This window comes from Coenobita brevimanus, chromosome 28, assembly GCF_032717465.1.
Source record: "Coenobita brevimanus isolate Jiangsu-jjx chromosome 28, ASM3271746v2, whole genome shotgun sequence".
In the NCBI taxonomy this organism is placed as follows: domain Eukaryota; kingdom Metazoa; phylum Arthropoda; class Malacostraca; order Decapoda; family Coenobitidae; genus Coenobita; species Coenobita brevimanus.
Window position 1 is genome coordinate 14,538,242 of NC_136981.1, and position 22,732 is coordinate 14,560,973.

Sequence of the window (22,732 nt, forward strand, 5' to 3'; positions counted from 1 at the left end):
CACACACACACACACACACACACACACACACACACACACACACACACACACACACACACACACACACACACACACACACACACACACACACACACACACACACACACACACACACACACACACACACACACACACACACACACACACACACACACACACACACACACACACACACACACACACACACACATCGAGCAAAGTATTACATTATAGATCTTTTCCAGTGACATCACAGAAATAGCATGGTTTTGTTTACAACTCCATATTGGACGACATACTCCTCGCAGTAATGGCTATCCAGACAGGGCTGTCAGAGATCAGACTGTCAGATATATGCAGAAATCTCGATCAACGCCACCAAGATCTGTACAGGAACAAGAAAAAGTGTTTGCGGCTGGATCCATACACCATACTTCGGAAGAAATTCACTAGTTTCAAGGATTGGGAACCGAAACCAGATCTCAGATATGGCGATCTCTATCACTGTTTGGAGAAAACCCCATCCAAGTTTACAGGGGCATCCCTCAATGCAAATAGACATGTCATATTATATACGTGTAATACAACTAGCTGGAACTGACATATAGTACATGTAAATTGTCTTGGTAATCAGTAAATTATTGATGTGGGGCCAGGGGGGGAGGGATTGTATACACTGACTGGGAATCAAGTAGTTGATGAATGGTATAGGTTACCCAGTGAAGTAGTTGCTGCCCCATCTTTAGAAAGTTTCAAGAATAGGCTGGGTAAGCATATGATAGGTATAGGTTGCATGTATAATTTGTCATTCTTGTAATCACACTTCTGTGAGAGCTGCCTAGCATGGGCTTGCATGGCCTATTGTAAGCAGGGTAGTTTAGCCACAGTCTTGTGGGAGCTGCCTAGTGTGGCCTATTGCAGGCAGGGCAGGTTAGTCACACTTTTGTGCAAACTGCCTAGCATGGGCCTATTGGCCTACTGCAGTTATCCTCTCCTTTTCACCCACCCTGTACCCACAACGCACGATGCAAGTTGCAACTTTTTTCACGCTCAGTCCCTACAACATGCAATGAACATTTTGCTATTGCAAGATCCGTCGTTTGCACATTTTTCAAATTTCGCGTGTGATTTTTGGTACGTATACACGGGACACCTTCCTCTGCCCAGTGCCAGGCGGGGAAATGCCTTACCCCCCGGGACCTCGCCCCCCCGTACCATTGTCTCGGCAACTCACCTGTTACCAGTGACGTGGCCAGTAGAGACATATCGCGCCACGGTACGAAATTCAAGGGCAGAGTGATTCCCCAGCCGATGACAATGTGAAGGACAAAGTTTACGTCGCGTTAGAGGAAGAAACAGTCAGAAATAATGATCAGGTAATGTCGCCAAAAAAGATGCGGTATGTTGTGTTTGGTGAGTGAAACAACGTTTATATCGCCTATATTACTGTGTGAAAATCAATATGATCTTGTACTACATATAAATTCGTACCAAATAAAATAATAAACACCAATTATGAGTGGCTTGGAATGGTTACCCCTCCCATAGAACACGTTTTTTCTGGAGCCAGACCCCATTGAAAACATAGTCAGGTGAGGGTATTCTTACCTGTAGCGGCATTTAAAACCTCAGTTGAGCGATTTCTCTATGAATTTTCAAAGTTTTCCATAAAAAGCGGAGGTTTGAGCAAAAAAAAAAAAAAAAAAAAAGTCAAAATTTTGTTGGGTTTTGGGGGTGGGTTTTGTAATAAATTAGTCGGTACGGGGCGGGTTAATCTTAAAGTTAGGTCCTAAGTTAGGTTACATTAGGTTAGGTTAGGTTGATTGGGTTAGCTTAGTTTGGTATAAAAAAAGAAACAAAAGTAATTTCCGACAGAAATGAATATCAGATTCAAATTAATCACAGTATAAAACACCGAAAAATTAAAATTTTAAGCTTCAGTGTGAGTTGCCTGTAATTCTGGAAATTTACCAAAAACTTTAATTATTTTGGAAACTTCAGTAATTATTGGCATTGGTGCATACACACAGCCTATATATGTTCAAAACAGTTTTATATAAAATGTATATTTGACAGTATATGCCAAAACTCAAAAATTCTGGTGAACGTTAACTTTTACATTACAACTGAAACATACCACTGGCACAAGTTTAAATTAGGGTCATTTATTTCATGCTGTTGAATACCACAACATAAAACGTAAAGACTTAAGCAATAATTTGAGGAGCCGTTACGTGTTTCAGCAAACAAATAACGTTTGCATTCATTCGTCAACACGAACTGTCTTTTTAATGCCAACGGTTAATCAGTGTTGAAATAATCTACTTTGTTGGTTCCTCTGTGAAAATCTAACATCAGGAGGCCCTGTTTATAAGTATGAATGTCGTCAGATTGAAGCTGATACCATCATTTTCTTCATTTATTCTCATGTACATAAGGCTGCAATTCAATCATCCTGGATGCAGAGGACACTGATGACATTGCACATTCTGCACGCAAGATGGGTTTCTGGTTCTTGAACGAAAATCTAACAATATTGACTGTCACAGAATCTATACAAAGGGCATCTCCGAGATAATTGTTCCTCTGCATGGGTCACACTGGCTGTGACACAACATCAGCATTTTTTGGCTATGGAAAAAAAAGAAAAAAAAAAAACTATGAGTGTGTCATCTGAAGATGAAGCCAATTATTGTGGAAGCTAGCAGAGGTTTAACTGACATCTTGAGTACAAAAGTTTTGGGGTCCTGATAATGTAGATATGTGACTGCAAACTCCCAAACAGAAACTCTTAATTGCATCATTTGGTGCACCACCAAAATTTGGTCAGACATTCAGTTTCTATGACACTTTCATTGCATCAGCCAGCTTAGTGCCAAATGTATCTTTGTAAGTTATCTCGTCACAATTTGTCACTCTTAAGTGACACATTTGGGGACAAGTTGATTTTTGAGTGGCATGTAAGTGGCGCCAATATGAGATTTAACCAACATCTCGAGTACACCAACCAAACTTGGGAAAAGTAGCCTTTGCCATATGCCAATTAAAGATTACCAATTCTTAAATGTGATTTGTGGGGACTAACCACAATTAGGAGCACTTGTACCAAAACTCAGGATTCCAAAAATATCCCCATGAGTTTAACCATTCAGAGGCCCGGGGAATTTTTAGGAACAGTTATTTATTTTCATCTCACTGAACATGTTGTCTTTTGCACAATCATATGAATAAAAAAAATTATTTAAAACAGGTATCCAGGCAGCAACTATTGTATTATTGCAATATCACTGACAATATTGACTAACACAGAAATTTCAAAATCCAAATCACTACTTCCTTGGTTTGACACCCTTAGCATCATAATCTACATGCAATTACAACAAAATATGAAAGTGCTAACTCCTACATGTGCAGGAGGTAAGCGATGATTAAACCTAAATCGTAAGTTTTTTTCAGCGTACATAGACATTGGTCTCATTCTTGTGAAGTTCATACGGATCTAGCTGGTCTCAACTTTCTTCCTCGGAACTATATTGAATAATAAAGAAACTTCAAAATCCAAATCACTACTTCCTTGGTTTGACACCCTTAGCATTATAATATACATACAATTACAACAAAATATGAAAGTGCTAATTTGTACATGTGCGAGAAGTAAGTGATGATTAAACCTTCTAAATCATAAGTTTTTTTTTTTAGCTTACATAGACATTGGTCGCATTCTTGCAAAGTTCATACTTGTCTAGTTGGTCTCAACTTTCTTCCTCTGAACTGTCCTCCTCATCAGATAATGATCCAGCCACCCCTTCATCTGACTCATCACCATCCTTCTTAACTCTGTTGTCCTCTGGCCCCAGGGTATCTTGGAGTTGCAGGTCCTCAAACCAGATTGCCTTATAAGCACCATTGACCAAATTCCACCCATTATTAACATCAGGGTCTTGATTCAGGGTAAGCTGGTCAGGTTCTGCCCAAATCTTTGCCACAAATGCAGCACAGCATAAATGGAGCTTCATCTTGGATTCACATGAAGGAAGTGAACTTGCATCATTCCCTTTGAGTTTGGCCAATGGATTCTTCCGGATTCGTATGGAGGAAGTGAACTAGCATCAGTCCTTTTGAATTTGGTCAATAGAGTCTTCCCTCTCATATCTGAGCCACTGAAACTGACAGAATCTTGGCACCTTTACTCATTAAAGGGCACTCCATCCTTAGCTGACCCATAGATGGATGCTGTGTATCTCAGTAGTGTTGTTTGACCATCAGCAGACAACTGGCCTTGTGTCATGTCAGCAAATGTAGCTTGCATATCTGAAGACTGAGTCAACTTCTCATTCGGTCTTGTTTTTCTTTTACGAATAAGGGATGATGTATGGTCAGAACCTGTAAAGGCATGGAACCCCCGGAAGTGATCTGCAGAGAGATAGCTCTAGTTTCTTGCCAAGGCAGTGATGTTGATAAAACACCCGTTATTGCTTGCAGTTGTCCAACATCCATCCACAGCGCTCTAGGGATCTTTTCAGAGCAGTACATGTAAATGAGGATGACTGCAGTGTATGTATCTGATGCTCTTACGACAATGTGATGGTATGGGTCAACAGGTGCTTTTACATGTACAATTTTTGTGTCTGCTTCCTGGTGATCTGATGTCAAATTCCCAACAACTTCTCGTCTCATGCCCCCATCATTTGTAATAAAGTGACAACATGCCTTTGGGACACCAAGGTACAGATGGCGACTTCTAAGAATTAGCACATATGCAGGGTCCTGCCATTCATCAGAAAAAAAGAGGGGCAACTGTTTCCCGAAGGACCTTGACATCAGAACTTCACTCATGACCTTTGGGATTCGCTATTGTTGTGGCCATGAGATGATATATATCCACTCTGCAATCTCCCTCCTGCCCCTTTCAGCATCCTTCAGTGATGAATTCTTCAGGTGAATTCTACCAGCTGGCGAATCAAGCACATGTTAATGAATAGTTCTGGCAAATCCCCCATACGCTGTTGCTAGGTTTGGCAGCAAAACATGTAGCAGGAATTGGCCATCTAGTATACAGCAATCGATACTTTCTGGCTTAGCTCCTTTCATATCATCTGTCTTGATCGTCTTCTCCAGTTGGTCCAGTAATTTACTTTTATCAGTATTTGCTAGAGCTTCGTCCGGGATGCTCATCGTCAGTGGGACAGGTGTCAGTGGATACTGGAATACATGTTGCAGATCAAGCTCCGTCTTCACAGCAAGGGCCAGGAAATCACTTAGGTCTCTTGTACATTTCAGGCTGGCTATCTTCTAGTCTTGAGTTCTGCAATTTGTTGCATCCCCATCAGCAAAAGTTTTCAGCTTTACCTTCTTTATGACGCTTTCAAATTGGCTGGGATCATTGATGCTGGCCTCGATGAACTGTTTGTGTCCTGTCCGGCAAGTTGACGGGATACTATGGAGGCTGGCTTTGATGTCATCACTTACAGCTCCTCTTGTGCTGATCTTGTTCAGTGTGTCAGACAAATCACTGAGAAAGAATGGGTTGGACGTATCTTCACTATGTTTGACAGTCTTCTTAAAATCCTTTTTGTCCCTCTTGATGTGCTTAGATCGTAGTTCAACCACTGCAACCTCATTATGAACTAACCCCACCATATCCTCTAGTTGCTGGATGAAGGATGCACGTGTGGACTTCGTATTCATTCATCTCAGACGTGCACTATAGTTCTAAGTAAAAGAGGTGGTTCCAGTTAGTATTGATGCGGCATCTGCATCGATGTTTGTTCAAGGGTCAGGTCAACCGGAGAGCGGCTGAAAAGTGTCTGGTTCTGTGAAAAGTGAAGGCACCTTGTTCAAGTAACTGCCTAAGGCCAGAAGAAGTGTCATCCATATTGAGCAAATCCAATTGCTATGTGGTAAGCCAGCGAGCATAGCTGATGTGATTGGTGACGAAAAACATCAATCATGGATGTCAGAGTGAAGATAAAGACATCAATATCGTTGGTACGCATGACCCGCTCAAACTGGTCGTAGAGTCGTATGTAGTCTACATACAGCATCCAAAAACAAGCAGTCGCCCCATGTGCATATATATATATATATATATATATATATATATATATATATATATATATATATATATATATATATATATATATATATATATATATATATATATATATATATATATATATATATATATATATATATATATATATTACATTTTCATTAATAATATACAGGCCTATTACTCACATGAAGAAATTATGAAAAAGTACTAGTGGTAGTAGTAATAACAACAAAAGCAACTACAATAATAATAATAATAATAATAATAATAATAATAATAATAATAACTACTACTACTACTACTACTAAGCTTTTATAATAAAAAGAATATTATTTATAAGTAGTGTGATGTGAAGGAGATATTATTACTTGTTTCCTGGGGTCTTGTTCATATTTCTTATCCCAGGATGTTTGAAAGATGTTATGAAATAGACCAAACACGCAGGCTTAAGGAGTGAAAAAGGTTATTCTTTATCCAGCAAGACTTTCTCACAAGTTTGGTGTAATTTAACAATATGATTATACTCAAGTATGAAATTATGAATAATGTGGACGTGGCTGTTTGACAGTGACCTTTGACCCACACAGAAATGGGTTAGTCCCCATGAGTCACATTTAAGAATTGGTAATTTTAAATGTCATATTACAAAAGCTACTTTCCCCAAGTATGTTTGGTGTACTCGAGATGTTGATTAAATCACATATTGGCGCCATCTGTATACCACTCAGAAATCAACTTGTTACCAGATGTGCCACTTAAGAGTGATAAATTCTGAGAAGGTAACCTGCTAAGATACATTTAGCACTGATTTGGCTGATGTACTAAAAATGCCATTTCAGGTGGCGCCCAATAGTTATTGCACCAAATGCTGCACTTATGAGTTACTTTTGGGGGGTTCTCAGTCACGTATCTACATTATCATGTCCCTAAACCTTTTGTACTAGAGATGTCAGTTAAACCTCTGCTAGCTCCTGTACTGCAGGCTGCTGGGAAGGAAGTCCCCGCTATGAGAGAGACACTGGACAATATAGCCACATTCACCATACGCTTTATATAAAGACAAAAGCACCAATATAGCTGGTGAAGCTACGGCAGGAAAGGGGAAACAAATGAAAAGCAATTCTATCTTGAGAATACCACCAGATGGAGACTCCCATGATCTCAAGGTGAAGCCTGAGAACTATCAGACATAATTGCTGCTTCATTTTGACCTGTCTGATGATTTGTGTCACCATGAAATGTATGTTGTTATCGGGGTGTATATTACGGTGTACTCTTAACCCTTAATTAAGCACCAAAAGGGATAAGGTAAAGCTTGCAAGAAAACTAACTTTACTGAATACTATAACATACACAACCAAAGAAAAAACCAGGATTCGTTTTACAAAAGGAGGATTCATATAGGCCTCAGGATACAAATATAAACTAGTTATTTCTTACCTAACCAGAATACACTCAGTGGAGGCTAAGTACTCACAAAGCTCGAGGAAACTTGGAGACTTCGAAGGTTAAATCCAGATACAATTCACACACTAGTGTAAATGGAGGAGTGAACCAAAAATGGGAAATGGTACACAGACAGTGTTTTGTAATCAAAGTCACGTATTGAGTAGTGTTGGGGAAAAGTGCAACACAATGTGACAAAAGTGTAACGTGACAGTAAATGTGTACAAATGTGTACAAAAAGGTATACAAAAAATGAGACAAAATGTGTGTCTGTACAAAAAGAGACAAAAATGTGTCTCTTCACATTTTCCTCGACCTTATAAAGGAGACTTACTCCGCCTCTCTCAGCTAATTAGCCACTAGGCTGTCTTAAAAATAATCTCCATCCATACAGAAACAATGAGGGCCTCATACACTCCACACAGAACCAACGGCATCCCATCAAGAACGTGACAAAAGCGCCATATTGGCTTCTAATTGGCAAACACCCTTACTTTGCTCCTCCAACATTGTCACACCCAGTAAAATCATCTGGTGCGTTATCACTTGAGAAGGCAAAAGTTGACCACTGGGTAAATAGACGTGGGGACTAGGGTTACCTTTTACAGGCAGCAAAACTGATTAAAGATTTAATGTTCTTAACGGCTTGCTTCTCTCTTCTTTCATTATCATCTTATCTTCTATTTCACCCATTCGCTACTGGGGCAACTACGCCAGTGACACCTCTCTTCCTGAGAGAAGAAATTTCCCAAGGGGAAATTTCTGGATACTGTACAATCAAGTTCTGGACAGGTAATCTGCCAAAACATTACTAACACCTTTTACATGTCTTACATCAAGGGAGTATACTTCCAAAAATAGGGCCCAACGGGTCCATCTAAGATTTTTGTCCTTAAATCGGGACAAAAATTTTAGAGGGTGGTGATCAGTGTACACTACAACATCACCTGACCCTGGACCAACATACACAGAGAAGTGTTGAAGAGCAAGTATGAGTGCAAGGAGTTCTTTCTCAATAGTTGAATAATTTCTCTGGGCCTTATTGAACTTTTTGCTAAAATAGCACACAGGCATCTCAAAGCCTTCTTCATTATCCTGAAGCAAAACTGTGCCGGCCCCTAGGCCACTGGCATCAACAGCTAATTTAAAGGGTTTATCAAAATTGGGAGCTTGAAGCACTGGGTGATTTGACAGGATGGCTTTGACTGTAGAATAGGCTTCCTTACATTCTGGCTTCCACTCATACTTGCCTCCTTTTCTTAACAAATCAGTGAGGGGAGCTACAAGATCAGAGAAGGTCAGGACAAAATGTCTGTAGTACCCAACCATACCCAAGAATCGTTGCAACTCTTTCTTATTTTTGGGCTGGGGGGAATTGACTATAGCCTGAACTATAACATCAGGTGGACTCACTTGGCCTATATCGACCACATAACCTAGGTACTGCACTCAAGCCCTCACAAATTCACATTTAGCTAAATTAAGCACTAAATTAGCAGAGGACAGTCTCTGAAGCAAGGCATCTAGTTGGCTGAAGTGTTGTTCCCAGGTGTTGCTAAAAATAACATCATCATCAATATAATACAATTCTCAACATCCTTGGTGAGATCATTCATCAGCCTTTGGAAGGTGGCAGGAGCATTCTTCATACCATAGGGCATGACCTTATATTTATAAGTCCTGCCACCGACCACAAAACAGGAAATTTCTTGGGACCTTTCTGTGAGTGAGACTTGCCAATATCCCTTCCTTAAACCTAATTTTGTGATAAACTTAGCACTGCCTATCGCGTCCACACAATCATCTACTCTAGGAAGTGGGTAAGTATCAGTCTTGGTAAGGGAGTTGACTTTACGATAATCAATACAAAAGCGATGTGACCCATCAGGTTTTGGAACCACTATGACCGGGGAGCACCACTCACTTTGACAAGACTCGATTAACCCCTGCTACAACATGTAGTTCAGCTCCTCTCGAATGATGGTCTGCTTCCGAGGACTAGCCCAGTAGGGAGACTTCTTTACAGGGCTGGCATCTCCAACGTCCACATCGTGCTGTGCCACTTCCGTCCGTCCTGGGGTGTCCTGGAAGACATCAGGGAACTTCCTGAGAAGGGCAACAAGCTCAGCACACCACTCTGCAGTCAAGTGCGAGAGTTTATCTGTCAGTGTACTCCAAGCTTCCTGGTTTTCTTTCCGACTGGTCATCTGGTCCAAAGTCAAAGGGCAGCCCTCGTCCTCCGCCAACTCGACAGCCGACACCACGCATGCAGCACTAGGGAGGTCCGCAAACTCAACAGCTGACACCATGCATGCAGCACTAGGGGGGTCCACGTCTCGCCTGTGGTACTCCTTCAACATAGTTATTTGGCACAATCTTCGTTTCTTCCTCCGGTCTGGGGTTAAAATGACATAATTTACTTCACCTACCCTCTCTTCTACTAGATAAGGGCCTGCAAAACTTGCCTGCAGAGGCTGACCATGAATTAGAAGCGAGACAAGAACATGATCGCTTGGGTGAAATACTCTGTGCCTAACTTTCTTAGAGTGGTCATACCACCTCTTCATCTTCTCCTGAGAGGACTCCAAGTGTGCCCTGGCTACTTTCACACTATAGGCCAGTCTTTCTTTAAATTTTGACACATAGTCTAGCAAGTTAATTTGGTCATTATCCTTGACCCGTTGTTCTTTGAGGAGTTTAAGAGGACCTCTTACTTTGTGGCCAAAGCTTAACTGAAATGGGGAGTAGCCCAAGGACTCGCTCGGTGTTTCTCTGGTTGCAAAAAGTAGGAAAGGTAAACACTTGTCCCATTCCTTTTCATCAACACATAGTTTTCTGAGCATACTCTTCAAAGTTTGGTGATACCTCTCTAATGCACCTTGACTTTGAGGATGATATGCTGAGGAAGTGATCTGAGAGATTCCTAATTCCTTAAGGGTTTGTCTGAACAGTAACAAGTTGTTTGGCTTTAAATAATAACACTATTTCAGTTCAGACTCACATTCATCTTCCCTAACTGCTGAATCAATTAAACTAGCAATCTCTGGATTAGATCTTTGTATATCAGCCAACTTTGCACTTGCATCAGTCTGGGGAGAATCATCAACCTCTGAGTCATTTAACTGGGCAAAAAAGGTATCACCAAGCCCAATATCATCATCGGAAATGTCAGTGCCATTTCTGTCAACGTTCTCATGGCTGGCATTTGCCGTCATAGCTCTAGTTACAGCACATGCAGAAAACAATTTAGGACATGTATCTTTCAACTCTTTGAGCCTATCCTCACTCAGGGGAGTTTTTGACACGTAGGGAACAGCACTCACCTGTCCTCCCGCCAGGTCATTACCCAAAAGGAAAGTGACCCCTTGTACAAGAAGCTGGTCTACAACACCCACACGCACTGAACCAGTAACTAACTCTGACTGGAGCTTCACCTCAACCAGGGGAACAGATACAAACTCAGCTATACCCTGCAACAACACACATTCATTAGGGTCAGCTACATCACAATCCCCTTCATCATTAATGACTGTGAAGCTCCTGTGTCTCTCAGTATAGTGACTTCCTTACCACCTTTTCCATCAACTGAAACTAACCCCTTGGAAATAAAGTAAGCAAATAAATGACCTGGGGAGGAGTCACTTTGAGTACTGCTTGGGGGAGGACACTCTGATGAAGTCTTATTACTACTCTCACCTGCACCTGACGGCTGCACTGCCCTTCTTACTAGTGTCTGACAGTGGCTCTACAGATGTCTGTCTATCCACCACTGACGGCTCCACTCTGGCCTTATCAACAATATGCACCTGCTGGGGTAGTGTCTGACTACCGCTAACAGTATCTGTGGATGACTGCTCTCTGTTGGTGACAAAAGATCCCCAAGAGTTTACCAAAGTAATAGGTTTTAAAGAGGGACTTTTCCCCCGTTTTTTCCAGCACCAATCCTCCAAGTGCCCCGTTTTCTGGCAATAGTGGCAAAACCTGACACTTTTTCTTGACCCTCTGGCAACACTGTCCTCACTTTCGTAGAACTAACATGCTCTGGGGTTGCAGTGTTCCCACCAGTGTCACCTGACATTAACTTGCCTTTACCAGAAGAAGGGTTCACAAAAACTGGTTGGTTCAGTCTCCTACCCTTAACAAATAACTGAGGCTTACGTTCATGCTAATGAATTATACTATAGTTATCTGCTACAACAGCAGCCTCAGCTAGGGTATCTAAATCTTTCTCCGCTAGGTATGTAACCACATCCCTATCTATTTTGCCAGTGAAGTTCTCCAAGATTATTAATTCTTTAAGATTACAGAAATCATCAACTTTCTTAGAATGTAACCATTGATCAAATAAGTCTGTGAGTACTCTAGCATAATCCACATGAGTCTGATCTTTCTGTTTAAAGGTGGATCTAAATTTAAGCCTATATGCCTCTGGCACGAGTTCATATGCTTTGAGAATGGCAGCTTTTATACAATCATAGTTGGCACTTTGATCAACAGATAAAGAAATATAAGCCTCTTGAGCCTTTCCTTTCAAAACACTCTGCAGCAGTACTGTCCAAGAGTCTTTTGGCCACGAGAGACGATCTGCCACCTTTTCAAACATATGGAAATGTTTAGTGACATCTTGCTCATTAAAGGGAGGTACTAGCTTAATGTTCCTAGCAACATCAAAAGATTCCTTGGCAGATGAACTACTAGCTCTAGGTAAATTATCAGGGTGCGTCAGTCTGTATTCGTGATTCATTTCCTTTTGTCTCATTTGAGCCTGTAATTCTATTTCCTTTTGTCTCATTTGAGCCTGTAATTCTATTTCCTTTTGTCTCATTTGAGCCTGTAATTCTATTTCCTTTTGTCTCATTTGAGCCTGTAATTCTATTTCCTTTTGTCTCATTTGAGCCTGTAATTCTATTTCCTTTTGTCTCATTTGAGCCTGTAATTCTATTTCCTTTTGTCTCATTTGAGCCTGTAATTCTATTTCCTTTTGTCTCATTTGAGCCTGTAATTCTATTTCCTTTTGTCTCATTTGAGCCTGTAATTCTATTTCCTTTTGTCTCATTTGAGCCTGTAATTCTATTTCCTTTTGTCTCATTTGAGCCTGTAATTCTATTTCCTTTTGTCTCATTTGAGCCTGTAATTCTATTTCCTTTTGTCTCATTTGAGCCTGTAATTCTATTTCCTTTTGTCTCATTTGAGCCTGTAATTCTGTTTCCTTCATTTTGGCTTGCACTTCCAGTTCCCTCAGCTTAATTCTGTTTAACTCAAGTTGCACCTTGTCACCAGTATCATGAGCAGAAAAATCACTAGGGCCAGGTATCTCCCATGCCAAAGGTTCAGGATCAACACCTTGTGCAGTATCAAATGGCTCAAAACTAACTGACAGCAAACCCTTTTCTGTATCCTCCTACTTTCTCTATACTCATTTCAAAGCCAAAGGTGGCTGTTGTGTATATATACGCAACGACTTATCTTGCTCTCGTGTTCCGGAACTCGATTCTTCTGAATTCTCTACACTCTGGCTTCGGCTTTCCTGTCATTCTCTGACTAAATATATCTGTGCTGTTTACTTATCCCCTAATTCTACTGACTATCAAAAATTCTTCGACTATCTTACTTCTACGATGGAACACATTCTATCCATTTCTCCTTTCTTTGAAATCTCCATTCTAGGAGATTTCAATGTTCACCACCACCTTTGGCTCTCCTCTTCTTTCACTGATCCACCTGGTGAACAAGCCTACATCTTTTCTATCCTTAATGACCTAGAGCAGCTTGTACAGCACCCTACCCGTATCCCAGACCGCCTTGGAGAGAGCTCCAACATACTTGACCTCTTCCTTACAACTAATCCTTCTGCTTACTCTGTTAATCTTTTCTCTCTGTTGGGCTCCTCCGATCACAACCTTATCACCTTAACCTGTCCTATCACTCTGGTACGGCCTGTGGACCCTCCAGGGAAACGTAGCCTGTAGCATTTTGGACCCGCGGATTGGGGGACCCTCAGGCAGTACTTCTTTGATTTTCCCTGGAATGATTATTGCTTCCATGGCCGGGAGCCATCCGAGTGTGCCTTGCGCATTACGGAGGTTATTCTCTTGGGCATGGAAGCATACATTCCTTTCTCATATCCTTTGACTAAAGCAAGAAAGCCTTGGTTTAATCACGCTTGTTTTAATGCTGTCCACAACAAGGACAGGGCGTACAAAAGGTACCGGAGCCAACCCACCCCTGAATCACATCATCTTTACGTTTCTGGCCGGAATCGTGCTAAGTCTGTTCTTCGCTCTGCTAAAAATAATTTCATCCGTACTAAATGCTCTCAACTCTCCAACTCAAATTCTTCCCTCTCCTTCTGGCACCTTGCCAAAAACCTTTCTAACAACTTTACCTCATCATCCTTCCCTCCTCTTTTCTACTCTGATGGTTCTGTAGCTATTTCTTCTACTGATAAAGCAGATCTCTTCGCACAGACTTTCTCCTCCAATTCTACCTTAGACAATTCCGGTGCTGTTCCTCCATCACTTCCCGCCTCTGACTTCCTCATGGCTGACATTAAAATTTCTTCAGCTGATGTATTTTTTGCCATCACTGGCCTCATTACTAACAAGGCATATGGGCCTGATGGAGTCCCTCCTATTGTTCTCAAGAACTGTGCTTCTGTGCTTACACCCTGCCTAGGCAAACTCTTTCGCCTTTGTCTGTCAACTTGTACCTTTCCGTCTTGCTGGAAGTTTGCTCTCATTCAGCCAGTCCCAAAGAAGGGTGACCACTCCCAACCCTCCAACTATTGTCCAATTGCTTTAACGTCCTGTATTTCAAAAGTTTTCGAGTCAATTCTCAATAGAAAAATTTTAAGGCATCTTTCCTATCACAACCTTCTTTCTGATCGTCAGTACGGGTTCCGTCAGGGACGCTCCATTGGTGATCTTCTCACCTACCTTTCAGACTCCTGGTCATCCTCCTTTCGGGACTTTGGCGAAAGCTTTGTCATTGCACTTGACATCTCAAAGGCTTTCGATCGAGTCTGGCATAAATCTTTAATTTCCAAACTGCCCTCTTACGGTTTCTATCCCTCTATCTGTGCCTTCATCACTAGTTTCCTTTCTGGTCGTTCTATAGCCACTGTTGTAGACAACCATCGTTCTTCTCCTAGATCTATCAACAGTGGTGTTCCTCAGGGCTCTGTCCTATCACCAACTCTCTTCCTTGTATTCATCAATGACCTTCTAAGCTGTACATCTAACCCTATCCACTCATACACTGATGACTCCCCCCTTCACCTTTCCATTCGGTTTCCGCAACGCCCATCTCAGCAGTTACTTCAACAAACAAGGGATGAGGCTATGGCACACCTAATGTCTGACTTGGCTCGTATCTCTGACTGGGGTAAAAATAATCTTGTTTTTAATGCATCAAAGACTCAGTTCTTACACCTATCAACCCGTCAAAATCTTCCACAGGTATACCCACTAATGTTTAATAATATTCAGCTTAATCCTGCATCATCCGTGAATATGCTTGGGGTTTCATTTACTTGGAACTTATCTTGGAAAGATCATATTACATCTCTTGTAAAATCTGCTTCCAAGAGATTGGGTGTGCTAAGCCGACTCCGTTCTTTCTTTACCCCTGCACAATTGTTGACTCTATACAGGGGTTTTATCCGCCCGTGTGTGGAGTACAACTCTCATGTGTGGGGAGGCTCCCCACACACAGCTCTTCTCATTAGGGTGGAGTCAAAGGCTTTTCGTCTCATTAACGCTCCTCCTCTTACTGACTTCCTTCAACCTCTGTCGCTTCGCCGCAATGTTGCATCTTTATCTCTTTTCTGTCGCTACTTTAATGGTCACTGCTCCTCTGAACTGTCTGCATGCATTCCTCCACCTCTACGACGGGCGCGTAGCACCCGTCTAGCAGCAAACTCTCATCGCTTTTCTGTCCAACTCTCTAATGCAAGAGTTAACCGTAACTCCTAGTCCTTCATTTATGCAACAGGTCAACTCTGGAACTGTCTTCCTCTGTCTGTATTTCCTGCTGCCTATGATCTCCGGTCTTTCAAACACAGTATGTCCAGGCATCTCGAAATGAATGGATCTTGAATTTGGCTCTCTCTTGTATTTTGTTTTTCTCTTGGAGGGAACTGTTATTGCGGGCTCATGGCCTTTGGTTCCTTCTTCCTCGGATAAAAAAAAAAAAAAAAAGCTATAGGAGACTCACTTTGGTCAAACATGGTGTCCAATATTAAATCAAGTAACTTAGTCTTAGTGACTGAGGCAGGAAATCTCAACTGTAAGGCCTGAGCAAGCAATATGAGCTTGTATTTTGTGAGTATTTTCACTGTGTATGGGGATGGCTTAGAATCCGAAAATGCTTTCACATCAGTATCACTCATTAAGACCATGATTACTGATTATAGTGATGTGGCCAAGGTTGCCAATATTATGTCACAGAGCTATCCTGGCGAGGAGGTCGCCAAATTATTATGGGGGTGTATATTACGGTGTACTCTTAACCCTTAATTAAGCACCAAAAGGTATAAGGTAAAGCTTGCAAGAAAACTAATTTACCTTTACTGTACTCTATAACATACACAACCAAAGAAGACACTAGGGTTCGTTTTACAAAAGTAGGATTCCTATAGGCCTCAGGATACAAATATAAAACTAGTTATTTCTTACCTTAACAGAATACACTCAGTGGAGGCTAAGTACTCACAAGGCTCGAGGAAACTTGGAGACTTCAAGGGTTAAATCCAGATATAATTCACACACTAGTGTAAATGGAGGAGTGAACCAAAAATGGGAAATGGTACACAGACAGTGTTTTGTAATCAAAGTCACGTATTGAGTAGTGTTGGGGAAAAGTGCAACACAATGTGACAAAAGTGTAACGTGACAGTAAATGTGTACAAATGTGTACAAAAAGGTATACAAAAAATGAGACAAAATGTGTGTCTGTACAAAAAGAGACAAAAATGTGTCTTCACATTTTCCTCGACCTTATAAAAGAGACTTACTCCGCCTCTCTCAGCTAATTAATCACTAGGCTGTCTTAAAAATAATCTCCGTCCATACAGAAACAATAGAGGCACCTGCTACCAATGAGGGCCTCATACACTCCACATAGAATCAATTGCGTGCCATCAAGAATGTGACGAAAGCGCCATATAGGCTTCTAATTGGCAAACATCCTTACTTTGCTCCTCCCACATTATGTCACACCCAGTATTTCAAGGACAGGAGGAATCTTCTGCGTAATTTGTGAGAAAAACATCTGGTGTATCATTTGAGAAGGCAAGAGTTGACTGCTGGGGACTAGGGTTACCCTTTACAGGCAGCAAAACTGATAAGAGAAAAAATTTAATGTTCTTAACGGCTCGCTTCTCTCTCCTTTCATTATCATCTTATCTTCTATTTCACCCATTCGCTACTGGGGTAACTACGCCAGTGACAATGTACAATGGATAATGGCACTTGTAAGCCAATTCAATATACCAGAGCGGCTTTATCTGCAACTCACAGTAAGCAGTGCAAAGTGCCATCATTCCTGATGACTCCTCACTGTCCTCAGCCTCAAATGAAAGTGAGGCTGATGAAAACCGATGACGACTGTCAATAAGTTCAATTTTCCCTAAATTTTTACAAGAGCTCTCCTGGATCAAATTACAAATTCTGGAATAAAAGCGTCTTTAGTCTGTTATAAATGATTTTATGCACATAACTGGTATGTGCGATTATAAGGGGCTGTAATAAAGGGTGAGGTTTCCCACAATCTTGCATAATAAATCAAGAATCTCGATGAAAATTTATTATTATATAGACAAGGAAATCTTTTACTTCAACCGGTTTCTTTATAATTACTCTGTAGAACAGGATTCCTCAGTTACTCTCTTTGAAGGCTCAGTCATAATAACTTACTATGTGGCAGAGGTCCAGATTATTATTGCCCTAATATTGTGTTATAGGTACTTCCACGATAACATGGACATTACCGGTTTTTCATATATACGGTACAGGTATTCGCATTTGGTAAATTGTGAACATGATGTACAGTTTCAGGTCAGAGTTCCCCCCCACAACTTTTCATGACCACACACACACACACACACACACACACACACACACACATATATATATATATATATATATATATATATATATATATATATCAGATGTCACTTATTGCACTGCGCAGTTGACCCTCGTGTAGTGTGGTGTGGTGATGATCTGTTCCTTCTCCCCTTTCGGGGTAAGATGCGAATGAATGTGTTTGAATGGATGAGTAAATTGGGAGTGTGTCATCCTATCTCGGCTACCTCCCTTTCTTTGGGGGTAGCCGAGATAGGATGACACACTCCCAATTTACTCATCCATTCAAACACATTCATTCGCATCTTACCCCGAAAGGGGAGAAGGAACAGATCATCACCACACCACACTACACAAGGGTCAACTGCGCAGTGCAATAAGTGACATCTGCAGCAGGGCCCGACAGCAGAGCTGGTTTACCCCTGCCACATCCAAATGGACCCATCCGCTTACCCGCACCTGACCTGATCAACTGATCAGACAAAATGCGGGAGAATATCCCCTCAGGGCTGTGTCATTATTTATTTATTCATAATTTCTCTCCATTCATTTCCATCATGCACAGCCAATCTTCCTTGCTCAACAGACATCCCTCTCGCATCCAGTGCTCCGTTCACACTGTCCATCCATCCTATTTGTAGTCTTCCTCTCAGTTTTACACCTCTCACATCAGATCTAGTTATCTTTTTCACCAATCGCTCATTATCGATTCTCTCCATATGCCCAAACCATCGCAACACCCTCTGCTCAACTCTATCAGCCATCTCCCAAACAACTTCAGTTCTCCTTCGCACTTCATTATTTCTCACTCGATTCATACGCATCACTCCACCCATACTCCTCAGGCACTCCTCTCCATTACATTCAAACTTTTCCTCTCTGCTACACTCATATTCCATGTTTCAGCCCCATATAATGCAATCGGTACCACAACACCCTCATACAGCCTTCTTTTTACATCCATTCTAAGCGAACGAGATCCAAACACTTTTTTTCATTCCTCCCAGCACCTTTCCTACTTCGTTCATTCTAAACTTCACTTCTGCATCTACTATTCCATCTACAGCAACGTGTGACCTTAAATACTTCAAACACTATCTCCTCAAGCAACTCACCATTCAAAACTATACACATCCTCCCACCATCTACCTACCTCGTACACTTCATAATTTTACTCTTATTCTTATTTACTTTCATTTTCCTCCTTTCACACACCCTTCCAAACTCCTGTACCAACTGTCTCAACCTCTCCTTTGAATCAGCCACCAGTGCAGTATCATCTGCAGCCAGCATCTGCTTCAGGTTCCACACTCTACCATCAACATCCATCAGATTCAGACCTCCACCTAACACATTTGCATTCATCTCCCTTACAACACTATCCATATAAATATTATACGATTAAGGCCACATCACACATCCCTGCTGCAGCCCCACTCTCATGGGAAAACAATCACTCAGAGTATTTCCCACTCCTACACATGGTCTACTATTTACATAAGAACTTTTCACTCCTTTTAGTAACATACCATGAAGTCCATACAATCTTAAAACAGTCCACGAAGCCTCCCTATCAGTTCTATTGTACGCTTTATCTAAATCCATGAATGCCCATAACTCATCCTTACCTTTCGCTAAGTACTTTTCACACATCTGTCTCACAGCAAACACCTGATCCACACATCCTCTCCCTTTCCTAATGCAACACTGCTCATCACCAATCACTCCCTTTGTACCTGTGAAAAATGTAGAGTAATTCTGTTAAACAAATCGGGGCCCTCTTTCTGGGCACCAAAATGTGAAAAATGTTTAATGTATCCAAGTCGGTATCCCTGCCGGAGCACCGCTATGTAAGAAATTTCTGGTAAACAACTCGTAGGTCGTTACTCGTTTATAAAGTTGTTCTTAAGTAAATCAAACAAGTCTCATAGAGTTAGGTGAAACGTAACTTAACCTTAACTCACCTACAATAACTATTTCTCTTCTACCTCATAGCTAATCCCCCCTTGAATTGGCCAATTCGTAAAGGATACTTAGCTAGTGAAGAGGGAGTGATCGATAACCGATGACGATGAGGCTGCCTGGTAGAGTTGCTTGAGCAAGCAAGCGTCCTTATGGTGCGTATGTACAACCTAGCTTGAGAGCGACTAGGAACAGAGTGTTAACTCCACAAGGTCTGGGAGCAGAGTGTGTTAGCTCCACGAGAACTAGGAGCAGAGTGCGTGAATGCGGCAAGCCTCAACACTTTCATCGCATTGTGGGTTACCAACTCTTATTTAATTACAGTACTAAATACAGTTAAATTACATCATGATATGTACAGGGTAAATCTAACAAATTAATCTTAGTTCCACTTAAATTAAAGTTAGACCAATTATTCCCTTTAACTATGTAAATATCTTAATTCCACATCTGCCTTAACAGGGGAATCTTTCCCTGCTTGCCACGTCACCTATCGCGCAGACGCAGCTTAGGTCAGTGGAAAATACCACATAATTACATGTATTTACAATGCATAGTTGTCCACGGGGGTTAAATGCAGTAGCATTTAATTTATCAATAACAAGAATTATTAAAGAGAACGTCGTTTCTGGGTTATTAAAACCGCTTGAATAGTTAACAACAGTCTCTCCGTCCTCTGCCTTTAACCAGGGATAAACTATGATAAATTTAGAGAGCGCAACTGCTCTGGGGGAAAATATTTCCCACAGTTTTGGGGCCGGCGGAAAATGATACGTTGTATCATGTAATATGACCCTTAGCCAAGAGTTCCCTCCATAGTTCTCGAGAACCCTGTGCTGCGGCCCTACTAGGTCGCGCCTCTTGACCCGTTTGATCTTCACCATTCTCTGGATCCGGAGTGGCTGCTAACTCAAGGGGTACCAGTTTATCAATAGTTTTTATACTGGTATGTCCCCTGCATTTTATTTTTACGAGTCTCAGCACCCCTTCAGAATCTGGGTGTGTGGAGATCACTTTAGCTAATGGCCACTGGGATCTTGGCTGTTCAGTCTTCACTAAGACCACATCTCCTATGTTAATAACTGATTTGTTGCTGGCAGCTTGAGCTCCATAAAACCTCTCTCGTAGGCTCAAAAGATACTCTTCGCTCCAATGTCTATTCCACGTATCCAGCACCCTTTTCAGACGTTGATATCCCTCCCGAAGGTGTTGTCCTAAATCATTATTTTCTATGTTAGGATCATCAACTTCTTCCTGGATATCCACACAAGGCATCGGATGGAGCTTCCTGCCATGTAACATGTGAGCCGGTGTTAAGGCCTCTAGCGAGTCGCTAGTGTCATCTTGATAAGTCAGAGGTCTATTATTAATCCTGACTTCAATTTCAGTTATTACTGTTCTTAAATCTTCTCTCGTAATCTTAGTTCTATGTAATGTTTTCCTCAGGCAGTTCTTGACAATACCAATCATTCTTTCGGTAAATCCATTTTGCCATGGAGCTCTTGGAGCTGTGAACTGCCAAATACAATTTCTGATTCCCAGCGCCGACTTAACCTTCGGGTCATTCATTATGTTCAATAGTAAGGGAGCTGCTCCAACGAAATTAGTTCCGTTGTCGCTTATTAACTTGCCAGGACAAGACCTTCTAGCGGCAAATCTGCGAAAGACATTGAGGAATGTCTCTGAGCTTAGGTCTTCCGCTAATTCTAGATGGACTGCCCTTGTGTAGGCACAAGTAAATAAACAAATGTAAACTTTATGGGGAGTTTCCTCACCCGTAACAGTTATAGCCCCTGTGTAGTCCACTCCTGTTATATGGAAGGGCCGACTTATGTTCACCCTATCCTTCGGTAGGGCTGGTGGTCCTGGGTAGATATAAGGTCGCTGCTCATACCTCCTACAAATGATGCAGTTTTTGAGATATTTTTTAATAACCTGTCTACCCTTAGGAATCCAGTACCTTTCCCGAATTTGGGCTAAGGTCTGCGGTACACCTCCATGGAGAGTGGAATCATGGGCTTCCTTTATAATAAGTTGTACAAAGCATCCACTCTTAGGTAATAAAATGGGATGTTTGGTTTGGATGGGCAAGTCAGCCTTTATCAATCGGCCTCGACATCTTATCAGACCCTTTCCGTCTAAGAACAAGCCTAAATTCTTCATCAGCTTATTCCTTTTTCCAGTGTCTTGGCCTAAAAGTTTATATATTTCCCCGTAAGAATTTCTTTGTACTCTTTTCAGCCAGTATTCTAGGGGATCTAATTTCTGAAACCCCACCTTCTTATTCAAAAATTCAACAACCAATTTAGTAGTATTTAGAAGTTGTCTTATTGATGAAAATCGGCTGATGTCAATCACTTCTGGCTCAGGTACTACAGGATCCAAGTTCACTACACTAACCTCGGCAATACTGTACTGTTTCTGTTCAGGCCAATCCTTAGTGAGTAACCATTTAGGACCTTTAAACCACAAGTTATCTTTGATCAGTCTCCTTACGGTCGAACCTCTCGAGAGCAGATCAGCTGGATTTTGTTTGGAGGACACATGCATGAATTTAAATTTGGAAGACAGCTCTTTAATAGTCTTCACTCTATTACGGACGAAAGGAATTTTACTGTCTTCCTTCCCTATCCAGTAAAGACAAATCTCACTGTCAGTCCATATGTAAATGTCCTCAAATTGAGTATCAAGAGTAATGGTTATATACCTGGCCAATTTAGTTCCTACTTCTATGGAAGCCAATTCCAATTGAGGTAGGGTTCTTTCTTTAATTGGCGCAACTCTGGCTTTGGACATTATAATCTTACTATCCTCTCCTGTTGCGCAATAAGCTACTGCTCCATAGGCCCTTTGAGAAGCATCACAAAATATGTGTAAGTGCGACTTCTCATTACTGTTTATTTTCCTGGGCATACATATGCTTGATGTAGTTTCAAACTCCTTTCTAATCTGTTCCCATTGTTCCACATATGTCTCACCTAATTCAGTGTCCCAGTCTAACTTTTCTCGCCAAGCCTCCTGTACTAAACATTTGCCCCTAATAACTATAGGACTGACCAATCCTAATGGGTCAAATAGCTTGGAAACCTGACTTAACAAGGACCTCTTTGTGAGAGTGACATCAGAGAACTTAATTGGTTTCAAACTTATTACATCGGCTGTTGTATCCCAGTTAAGACCTAACACATTTTGAATTTTGGGAATG

The 22,732-nt window shown here is 41.3% G+C and overlaps 1 protein-coding gene across 1 annotated transcript in view; it reads left to right on the plus strand.

Moving 5' to 3' along the window:
* LOC145394744 (solute carrier family 22 member 6-A-like) overlaps positions 1-22,732 on the plus strand; it is a 289,876-nt gene that overhangs the window by 134,209 nt on the left and 132,935 nt on the right. The window contains exon 5 of the mRNA XM_080268523.1: positions 3,837-3,930. Coding sequence (XP_080124649.1) covers positions 3,837-3,930 — 94 coding nt within the window. The remainder of the gene's footprint in view (positions 1-3,836; positions 3,931-22,732) is intronic.